Source organism: Cucurbita moschata, unplaced genomic scaffold (assembly GCF_002738365.1).
Source record: "Cucurbita moschata cultivar Rifu unplaced genomic scaffold, Cmos_1.0 Cmo_Scf00001, whole genome shotgun sequence".
Taxonomy (NCBI): domain Eukaryota; kingdom Viridiplantae; phylum Streptophyta; class Magnoliopsida; order Cucurbitales; family Cucurbitaceae; genus Cucurbita; species Cucurbita moschata.
Genome location: NW_019268517.1, coordinates 6828971 through 6840741, shown reverse-complemented (window position 1 = coordinate 6840741; position 11771 = coordinate 6828971). Strand labels below are relative to the sequence as shown.

Genomic DNA, 11771 nt, shown 5'->3' with positions numbered 1-11771 from the left:
TTTTTTTTTTTTTTTTTTTTTTTTTTTTTTTTTTTTTTTTTTTTTTAAATCCATGTTTTTTCAAAAGTTGATGGTGATATAGCTGCTGTACAGCTCTAGAAAGCATGTTAGAATCTTTTCATCAATTTAACTATGTTTCTGTTCAAAATTATCAGGTTGAAAGGGTTTCCCACAGAGATAATTTGCAGAGCTTTGTACAAAAGTCAGAGAACCTAGAAAAGCAATGCCTAACAAACGCAATTAAATCATACTGTGAACTGCGCGTCTTACCATACGAGAAGAACAGGACTGTCGTCTTTTAAAGAGAATGATGAAAGTATTTTTCAATCAATATAGTCTTGTTGGTATACTTCATATATTGAATTCAAATTTCAATTTATAGATACCTATACCTCTACCTTGACTTGTTTCAACTGAACTTGCAAGTTACAAAATGAATAAATAGATCCTTTTAACTCTCGTTTTTGCAATTTTAGAAATGTTGCAGTTGACAGCTAAAATATTTCATATTATCTTGTCTATTCTTTTGATTGTTTGGTCTGAGAACATTTGAGGATGTCTGAGTTTTGAATTTAGGGAACTGTTGGATTCTAGCTAAGTGTTTCAGGCTGTTAGGACCCTTTTGTATTCTGCTTGGGGCAACTGAACTTATATTAAGACATTTGAAAGGATCTCTCTGCAAAAGGACCAATATACAAGGATTCATTGAGTTGATCTGATGAACTCTGTGTTTTATGATCTGGTTAGTCTTTCCCTCTCTGTTAGTAAACTTGTGTATGTGAGCAGCTGTATGTTTACCTTTCTTGGACTTTCCCTTCAAAGTTTCTAAAACGTGTCGGCTAGAGAGAGGTTTCCACACCTTTATAAAAAATGTTTCGTTCCCCAATCCAACTAATATAGGATCTTATAGTGTATATAAATGTAATTGCAGGCTTCCTTTTTTAGAAAGTGTTCGGCTTACAATTTAGTTAAGATGTCGAATCGATATAGGATCTCACAGTGTATATAAATGTAATTGCAGGCTTCCTTTTTTAGAAAGTGTTCAGCTTACAATTTCTTTTTTGCAACCTCCGGAGTTAAGATGTCAAAATTACGCCACGTAAACTCGAATTATGTACTTAACATTTCATACCACATATTGACTTTTATAAACCATCTATAATATACGAAACGAGATAATTTGAATCTTCGACCGTTTGATTAAGTTGCCTGCTTTATAGCAATTTTGTATTTAAGTTTTTAAAATTTTAATGGTAGTGTTTTAAGTCTTGTAATTTAAACTTGGAGATGAGAGGCATTAATATTTGATTGTATCTTATTTTGGAATGGTTTTGTCAACTTCAAGTACAATTATATCCTTATTGCTTCATCATTAAAAGTGTTATCTATTGAATTATTCAAATCTTGATGGGATACACTAAGAACATTTATGACTATATAACTACCCGGTCCCAATCTCAATGTCCTCCTTAGCGATATTACTTACTTAAAAAAGATACTCTATTTTTTCGTAGCTCACGTTTTGAAACAAATTTTAGTTTTCATTTTTCTGATGATGAATCGAAAAGAGGGTACAATATGTACCTCCAAAATTAGAATATGAAAATTCAGGTTTCTATATAAAAAATAGGAGTTTCAAGCAAATCTATTGTATAAATCATAAAAATAGTGCAAAATTCCCTGAATGAGCGTAACATAATGAGTTTGAACAATGTGGATAGATAACAATAAATGCGATCTAGCTAACCGTACTATCGTATTTAAAATGACAGAAAAGAATAGCATAAGAAAAATTTGAGCTGAAAAGCTATAACATAGGTCGGTCACTGTGCCATTTCCTTCCTTGTCTTCCAAGATTTCAACTCTACCAATGGCTACGCTTTTTTTTATACTTTTCTCACTTTGTCTCCTTCACGTACTATAGACACCGACATCTTTTCTTTTTTAGTGCCATCACGTTCGCTAATATGCCACGTACTTCTTGTTTAATCAGTCTTTTCGTATTCATCGTGGATATTATTTCGGGGATAGCTTCAACAATGATACACTTAGATTTAAAACTGATTTGTGACGGTGGATTAAATATCATATTTAAAAAAAAAATGGTCAATAGTAACAAAATTATTGACCAAAATCGTTCAGGTTTACTACTATCAGGGTCGCATTTAACACCATCATCTCCACTGTTGTCTTGTGGCTAGACTGTTGGCCACGCCTCTAATTCCCACATGATCTACCCGATTGTTGGGAACTTAGTGTAATCGTGTCAAACCTCCACCTATGTCTTGAGAAACTTGCTAATGTCGTTTCCGACCAAGTCCTCTTCCATCATTGTGGCTACTCTTAAGGTCCCAATGTAACCTACAAGTGCCAAGGTGACAATAACACCTCAGACCCCGTCATCTAAGCCTATTATAAATCTTTTCACCTTCTTAGTCTTTACCTCGACTCACTCAAGAGCAAACCTCACCCGTCTCATAAATTTTCTTTCATATAGGCGAATTAATTACCCATTTTGTTGCAACTTCATGAATTCGTGTTGCTTTCAATACTAGGCTACACTTGAGTAGTACTCTGCCAAGACGCTTCCTTGAATTGAGACCATATTATTACGTCTCCATTAAGAATAAGATTCTCCTATGTCAACTCTACACTATACCGTCTTGTAACATGAAAGAAGTACATGATACCTTCTAATCTTCAGGACAGTCAAAATAGAAGTTGTCATCTGACTAGAAGTCCAAGCAATTACTGATACGACTTCTGTAGTTGAGGAGGGTTCGTTGAGGTATTTTAAGGAGACGGATACGTTGAGGTAACTTATTTTGTTTTATTTGATCTTTTTTAACGCTCTTACAGTTAAACTTTTATCAGTCATCCTATCATCATAATTGCTCTCATTCAGATATAATCTCGGTTCATTCATGTACTCGTTCTTTACTCAAATGTCACAGATACAATTAATAATATTTGTGGGTACATTGGATTCCAAGCCTCTCATGTGCTTTATTCATTTTTTGACACAGGACATGACCATTTCTTGCACACCATGTCTTTATAACATGCCCACACCCTATATTCCATGCATTCAAAACACCCAACCTCTCAAACTAATGCTACCCACAAATTTCCCTCTTCTATCACAAACCCATTTTAGATCATAACTTGATATCGCATAAATGCTCGATACCCGAGTAGTTCAAATTCTTTATTATTATTTCGTATCACATGTGCACCGTACAGTTTTAGTCTTTGAAAGCGATTGGTTAGCCTGGCTCAACTGTTAGCTCTATAGATTCTATATATAAAATAAATTGCACGAGGATTAAATCTTTCATAATGTTCTTTAAAAAATTCTATTATAAATTTAGCGTTTGAACGTTTATCGAAATAAAGTTATTGAAATAAATATAAAAATAGTTGGTAAATGAGAATTATTATTTTGAAGGTTACATGATAGTTTGCTAAGTTTGTCGTTGCAAACAAGTCCAAAATTGCCAGCTCAATAGTTCTAAAACTAAGCACATTTATGGTGGATAGTGAAAGCGATAATGAGAGTATTTGGTTCTTAGAGATTTGAATATGTTACCGTCTAAGTCCACCGCTAGTAGTTATTGTCCGCTTGAGCTAGTTATGTATTGTTGTCAGGTTCACGGTTTTAAAACGTGTCTACTAGAGAAAGGTTTCCACACCCTCGTCTCTTTCCAACTGATGTGGGATCTCACAATCCAAGGTCTAGCGTCCTCGTTAGCACCCTGCTCGGTGTCTGGCTTTGATACCATTTGAAATAGTCCAACTCCACGCTAATAGATATTGTCCACTTTGACTTGTTACGTATCGCTGTCAAACTCATGATTTTTAAAACGCGTCTGCTAGAGAGAGGTTTCCACACCCATGTCCCTTTCCAAATGATGTGGGATCTCACAATCCACATTCCTTAGTCTAGTGTCCTCGCTAGCACATTGTTCGGTGTCTGACTTTGATACCATTTGAAACAGTCCAACTTCACCGCTATTAAATATTGTCCACTTTGGCTCGTTATGTATCGTCGTCGGCCTCATGATTTTTAAAACGCGACTATTTGAGAGAGATTTCTACACCCTTATAAGGAATGTTTCGTTCTTCTCTCCAATCGACGTGGGATCTCACAGAATCTCTCACTCCAAATATTGTAAAACAAAATTTGAAGATGAACATATGATTAAATCTTTACTAAATCATCACCCATGTCAATAATCATATCAAGTTCGATAATATGGAGTTGATTTGTAATGAAAAATATTAAAATGATTGAAATGATAGCATAGATACTGAAAAATATACACGACGTTTTACTACTGTTCGTATGATTGTTGATTATTGTCGTCTATTATCTGAGTGATCACAAAACTTTTATCAGCATCACAAGCCTCATAGATTCTTCCCTCTAGTTGCTGCCAATGTAGCCTCGCCACCACCTAGTCGATGTCGAGCCCCCTATTTCCCATGGTCTTTGGTATCGTGGGGCGTTACAATAGCTACCAATAGAGAAATTTGAAGGGTATAAGAATGCTTTCAAGTAGCTTTGGTGCTAGAATTGGTTCCATTTCCATCTTTTTTTTCTAGTGAATTACAATGGGTTTGGTGCTCAAATGAGTTAGGATTAATCAGATTTTTCTTTCGGTTTAGTTTGAGTTGATTTTTTAGAAACTCGAAAAATTTGGTTCGATTTATAAGTTGACATTTTTTTAGTCGGGTCAACCTAATCAACCCGAGAATAAGGTTACAACCCAACTCAAACCTATCGTACTTTTAAAAAGATTATGAATTTTTAACATCTATATCTAATGTTAACATTACATTGTAACTTGTAAATGTTTGATATTTAATTGTAACATATACCGTGGATAAATATATATTTTTAAAATAATTTAAAAAATAATAATTAAACAATATAACCCGACCTGAAACTAAAGGGTTAAGTTGAGTTATGAACTTAGTAAGAGGCGTAAGTGTGAAACAAAAATAGAAATGTGGACATTATAACAAACTTAATTACACACAATGCCACTGATGAAGAAAAACAACAAACCTATACAACAGAAAATGACGAATTTCATTTATTTATTAATCTCATCCTCAGACTTATTAGAAATTTTCATACGATTGTAAAATACAGTAATAATTTTAAATCACCATCATTGAAAAAATAATAATAAATCTGAGGATGAAATTAGAAAAGGAAAAAAAGAAGAAAATTTTCCTGATTTGGTATTAGAATTTAAAAAAAAAAAATTAAAAATCTGCAGCCTTGTACAATCAAGGAGGAGTGGCGGCGAAATATTCCGACGGCGACGGCGGGCGGCCGAAAGCAGAGTCGAAGCCGTCAATCGGAAGCATTTGAGAGAAACAGAATGTACCAATTTGGTGATTGGGATGAAGAAACAGATCGGGAAGATCGAAGAACGGATCATCGATTTCGCCAGGAGATTTCGCGGCGGCGGCGACAGAGGAGGGAGAGCGGTTGCGGTCGGATTGAGAGGCGGCATCGTCGTCGTCTTCATCAGTGGAATTAATAGGAAACGTCGCGGCTTTGGCGGCGGCGGCTCGAATGTCCTTAGCGGAGGAGCTAGCGGGACGAGGGAAGCGGTGAGCCAACTCCGGGAAGTTGAGGTAAGCGGAGTGACCTTTGATGGTTCTGGCGGCGACGTCGTGAGCTCTGGCGGCCATTTCTGGAGTGGAAAATGTACCCAACCAAATTCTGGATTTCTTCTTGGGTTCTCTGATTTCTGATACCCATTTTCCCCATTGCCGCATTCGGACGCCGCGATATGTCGGATGCTTGCCGTCGTTCCCGAGCTTCATCTTCTTCGAGTTCTTTTCTTTCATGTCCGACGACGACGACTGAAACTGGAATCTCTGAAGAGGATCTTCCATTGGAGTGAGCTCTGTTTTTTTTGGAGGTTAGGGACGGAATGTAAAAGACTAGGGGCCTTAAAATAGAGCTTTTTTATATATATATATATATATATATATATATATATATATATATATATATATTTATATTGTAACCGTCTAAGCCTACTGCACTCCATAAGTGTCTTGGAGCAAGGTTTTAAAACATCTCTAGGAGAGGTTTCGGAGCAAATACTGTCCTTCTGTCTTATTAACTTTTGTCTGATCTCATAGAAATTCAATTGAGGCTTTCTGATCCGTGCTTGATCTTACAATCACCGACTCGAAATGGACTACCAAAGAGCAAATGTTGGCATATCCTCATCATCCGGCTGGGCACTAGGATGTGAAGCTGTAAACAAAGATTCTCTCTTGTTAGATCGCTCTGGCTCGTTACAGTGTCGATTGGGGGTCTCTTGGAAGTTTGAGTCCAGTTTCTTCCTCTTCCTTTCAGTTTAGTGTTCTAGTGAAAATCTTAAAATGTGTCGGTTAGAGAGAGATTTTTGTTTCACATGTCCTTCTTTTTTAACTTTACTGGTTTCTCAATAAGTTTTAAAATGCATTTATTATAGAAAGACTTCAATACCCCTAAAAATATATCGTTCTCCTTTCAAACGAATTTGTGATCTCACAGTCCAATATATATATATATATATATATATATAAACTTTGAAGTTTAAAAATAAAAAGCTAAAATGAAAAATGGTTATGAAATAAGAATTAAATGATGATGTGCTAAAAAGTTTTTATTTATTTATTTATTTATTAATTATTAGTTTTATTTTATTAACAAATAATTTTTAAAAAGAAAAAAAAAATATATTTTTGGAAGTCAATAAAACCTTTTTCTTCATTTAGTGACCGCATAATTAATTTATTCAGATGTAAGTCGTCATAAACTTAATTTCTCAACTCCAACCTTGTTTTTCATTTATTTATTTAAATAATAAATATAATATAAAAAATTAAAAAAAAATTCAACTCATTATATTAATTATTTTTATTTATTAGTGGACAATATTTATTTATATTTGTTTCGACGTGTCTAAAATAAGCACGGGTGATATAAAAAGTCTTTGAATAATATTTTACAAGAAAAAAAACACAATTGAGTAATTAATTGTGAGAATATTTAAAATAAAATGGTAATTTAATTATTCAAATTAGGTGGTGTTTTGCTTAAATTATTAATCCCATTTAACAATTAATTACTTTATTAATTTTTTTTTTAATTTTATATAAATTAGGTTAAATATTTTCTTTGGTTATTTTTTGGTCCCTCTTGTTGTCTTATTCAAATGACTTGAGCAATAAAAAGGGTTGGTGGGTCACCATTAAAAATACAATAAAATTAATTTAAAAAATAAATTGTTGGCAAATTTCTATTGGCCAACTTGAAAATTTTGACTAAAATGCATTATATATTATATTTTTAAGGGATTATTTATTAATTTTCCTTTTTTTTTAAGGTGGAGGGACAATTGAGAGTTGTTGCCTTGTCACTTGATGGCTCCTCATGTTTAGGAAATTTCCCACATGTTGTTTGAGATAGTAAATAGGACAAACTCAAAAATTACTTTATATTATTCCGACAAAAAGGAAAGTTTTCATCGGTTTATATTTACTTTCGTGATTTATATCTATTTATAATCTTTGGATCACAGAAGTTTTGATCACTACAAGAATTAATGGATACAATAGCTAACGTAGATTTTTTACGGTGTTTTTTTTGTAGGTACTGACAATCGAACTGTAACAGTCCAATTCCTCTGGTAGATATTGTCCTCTTTGAGCTTTCCCTTTCGCGCTTCTCTCGAAGTTTTTAAAACATGTCAGCAGGTTTCCACATCCTTATAAAAAAATAATTATTTTGCTCTCCAATCGATGTGGGATCTCAAAATTCACCTCGAGTGCCAGCAGGACGTTGGACCCTGAAGGTGGATTGTGAGACCCCACATAGGTTGGAGAGAGGAACAAAACATTCTTTACAAAAATGTAGAAACTTCTCCCTACCAAACGCGTTTTAAAACCTTAAGGGAATCCCAAAAGGGAAAGTCCTAGAAGACAATATCTAATAGAGGTGGGCTTAGACTGTTACACAAACGTCATTAAAAGTCTCAGACTTTTTGTTATAGTAGAGTATGAAGATACAAAAACTAAAAAAATATTTTAGTTTGTAGGATATTCTCTATCATTAATATGATGTAACGACTCATACCCAAGATTCAGATAAGGATTCAAAATCTATGTCGCAAGGGATGCAAGAGAATATCGAGACCATCAGGTGCCAAATTTAAATTTCGAATCCTAGACATGGGTCGTTATACATGAAACATTCAGAACAAACATCATAAAAGACACAAAGTAACCGTTCACAAGAACTATCAAAATCAAATGTAAACGACAAGATTATATTTTGTTGGTATACCATTAAGGTTTATCGAAGAAGGAAGACAAAGGCACATGGTAGTTTGAGAAATAAGGTGTCCAAGAACTCTATATGGTAGGGTCAAGTGTTTGTACACATTACTATACAAAATAATTGTTTAAATCATTAAAATATTTTAAATATTTGAGCTATAAATCATTAAAAATGAATGAGAAATTATGATACATGAACGACTTAGGGTAAAAATTATAACCCAAAGTTTTTTTAATTATTTAGAACTTAGGGTAAACAAAAATAATTAAGAGCATAATGATTTCATAAAGATCAATGACTTTGGTCCACACAAAAACCATATTTGTTGTCGAAATTTGGTTGGTTGATACATATATATATATTTTTTTCCATAATGATTATATTAAAATTAGTTGTATTTAGTCTTTTTATGATAATTTCTTTCTAATTAAATAAGAAATTCAATCCTTTTCTTCATCATTATAAAGTCAAAAAACTTTCTAATAACGCTTTAAAACCAAATTATAAAATGACAAATTGAAAATAGTGCTTAATATTTAAATAAAATATATTCTGACAAATTATTTTACCTTGTTTTAAATATCTACTTGTCCCGACATTTGGGTCACTTTTCACTCGGTATCATTTGCGACGATCTTTTTACTCTTCAAATGAGTGTTATTGGGATGTTTTGAAAATTTTCTTTTTCGTTTTGATATCTTACTATATCTACTAGCTCTCGAGCCACTTTTAGGTCATTTTTCATGGGAGTACCATTGACGTCTTTTTTCATTTGTCAAACGAGTATTATTTGGACGTTCAGTTCTTGCTGTATCCATTAGTATTTTTAAAGTTTATCTTTTCACGATCATGTTGGAGTCTTCAAATTGGGAAAAAAAAAAATTAAAACAAAAGAAAGATAGGATTATATATATATATATATATATATATATTAATTTCAATTTTTTTAAGGTTACTTTACGAATATATAGAATAGAGAAGATTTTTTACTGTAGCTCGTGAAGAGAAATGTCACCGTGCTCACTTTAAAATTTATTTGTAAGTTAAACATTTTAAAAATTATATTATTTTACATCCTTAAATGGTATTGAATGGCACGAGAGTTTGCTCGAGTCCAAACTAGGACCAACCGAGCCCTTGCAATATCTATGTTAGCTTATTATTGGGCCACAAGGTTTATATCAACTTTATTTTTTTAAAAAAAAATTTATTTATATATTATATCAATAAAAGTACTGAATTTGTAAAAGCGATTTAATATGATATGATTTTTTCTTTTTTTAGATCCTACCCCTCGTAAAGATAAAAAATCGAATCATTTAACTTTTGTAATGGTAATTTATATTTTATTTACTGAACTAGGTTGAAATTAACGAGAGAGAAAGAGAAAGAGTTGGTATAACATTGTTGACAGCTAAATTTTTGTTAATAATATTAGGTTTCGTGACAACAATATATTAAGCTTAAATCATCAACGGTATCTAAGTTCTAGAGACATCATAACTTTCATGACATGTTCGATTTATATGTCTTACTTTATTGACTAATTAATATCGTTGATGGTTTGTCACAATCATTAACCTCGACTCTCCAATATGACTATTCAAATCAAACGTTCATCATCAAAAACATAATCCCTCGACAATATTTAAAATATTACAAATATACATCTAGATAAGCTAAATTCCACTTCTGCTTTGATCTTTAATTTTGAAGGTTCTAAAATTTTACTTCAATTATTATTATTTTTAATTAGATTAAATTAATAAAAATATTATTCAACTTTACACGGTACTTCAAAAAAATAATAATAATAATTAAACTTTTTCAAGTATCAACAATATCCATAAATTAAAAAAAAAATTAAATATATTTTTACAGTAAGTTTTGGATGGAAATGGTTGATACTTTATTATAAAAATATCCTTAAACTTTAAAAATATTTCAAAAATACCATCTAACTTTTGACTCTCACTCAAGTGTATTTTTTAAATACTTTTGAAATAAAATATTAATAGTTTTATAAAGATATTTTCAGAACTTTTTAAAAAAATCAAGATATTATTGAAATTTTTTGAAAGTTTATGGATATTAATTTTTTATGCCGTAATCTACATTAATAGTAAGTGAAAATATAAATCTCTCGCCTATAATAATGGGTAATATATAATTAATTAAGGTACGTTAAGTATAGAAAGCGCTAATGCTTATTATGAATATTTTTGTTCGAATTAATCATTGAATGTTCGAGATATTATTACATTATTTAGTTATCCATATATCATATCCTAATTATTACTGCTATATAGTCAGAATAGAGATTAAAAATAGCGTTTAAAAAAAGGTTAAAAAATTAAAATTTTAAAAACTCGAAGAACCAAATTGAAAACGATTCGATGATTTAAGGATCAAAATGAGAAATCTCAAAATTAGAAGGACCAAATTGAAACATCTAAAAAGTTGGATTTGGTAATTATAAGAAAGTGGAGCCCTAATATGAAATTTTGCTTATATTTATAAATGAATTATCATTTTTTTTTTTTGTTTTTGGTTGAGCCCACCAATCAAGTTGGTCCTTCTATATTCCATTTATATTTTTAGAAGTCACTAAGGACATTTCTTTGAATATAACTTTCTACAAAACTGTCTCCTTTAAAACAAAATAATAAAAGTATTCAAATACATTTTAATTTGTTTGTTGTTCGGACGACGTGACTTGATGTAGGTCGAGAAAATGAATAAGGAGTAATCGTCAAGTTTGATTTTTACTCGATCAATATATTAAATTAGACTTAAAAATTATATTGTATGAAATTCCACATTGATAGAAAGGTAAACGAAACATTCTTTATAAAGATATGAAAATCTCTCCCTAACGTACATGTTGTAAAACCGTGAGCTTGACGACGATACGTATCGGGCCAAAGTGGACAATATTTGCTAGCGGTGGGCTTAAGCTGTTACAAATGGTATTAGAGCCAGACATCGGGTAGTATGCCAAATAGGATGTTAGGCTCCAAGCGAATGGATGCATTTCTTATAAGAGTGTGGAAACTGTGCTAGCAATGACACTAACTCCTTAGATTTTGAGATCTCACATCGGTCCGAGAATTCAACTAATTTGGTACTAAACATATGTTTTATAATAATAATAAAAAAAAACACATGAGAATATATTTCAAAATGACCGAAAATTAATCGATATAAAATAACCATCGTAAATTTATTTATATCCTTAATCAGTATAAAGTAATCATTGCAAATTTATTCTTTGAAATGGAAAGTTTATAATAAAAATTTATAAAATTTAATTATTTTTTCTTTTATTATTAATTTGGGACAATCATTATTATTATTCTTAAAGCATAAAGGCTAATGGAAAAGATAGATAAGACAAAAAAAAAAAAAAAAAAAA

The 11771-nt window shown here is 31.5% G+C and overlaps 2 protein-coding genes across 2 annotated transcripts in view; one reads left to right on the top strand and one right to left on the bottom strand.

Annotated features, from left to right (window-relative positions):
- LOC111453499 (formyltetrahydrofolate deformylase 1, mitochondrial-like) overlaps positions 1–684 on the top strand; it is a 5424-nt gene extending 4740 nt beyond the window's left edge. Inside the window, exon 9 of the mRNA XM_023094653.1 lies at positions 156–684. Coding sequence (XP_022950421.1) covers positions 156–302 — 147 coding nt within the window. The 3' untranslated portion in view covers positions 303–684. The remainder of the gene's footprint in view (positions 1–155) is intronic.
- Positions 685–5219: 4535 nt separating this feature from the next.
- Positions 5220–5974, bottom strand: LOC111449391 (ethylene-responsive transcription factor ERF038-like). The gene has a single exon (XM_023089263.1). It carries the CDS (start codon positions 5914–5916, stop codon positions 5299–5301), a length of 618 nt encoding a protein of 205 aa, XP_022945031.1. The 5' UTR covers positions 5917–5974; the 3' UTR covers positions 5220–5298.
- Between the last annotated feature and the right edge of the window lie 5797 nt (positions 5975–11771).

Bases quoted from the DNA above. Each gene is read 5' to 3' on its own strand.
- LOC111449391 (XM_023089263.1), bottom strand. From the start codon at position 5,916: ATGGAAGATCCTCTTCAGAGATTCCAGTTTCAGTCGTCGTCGTCGGAC.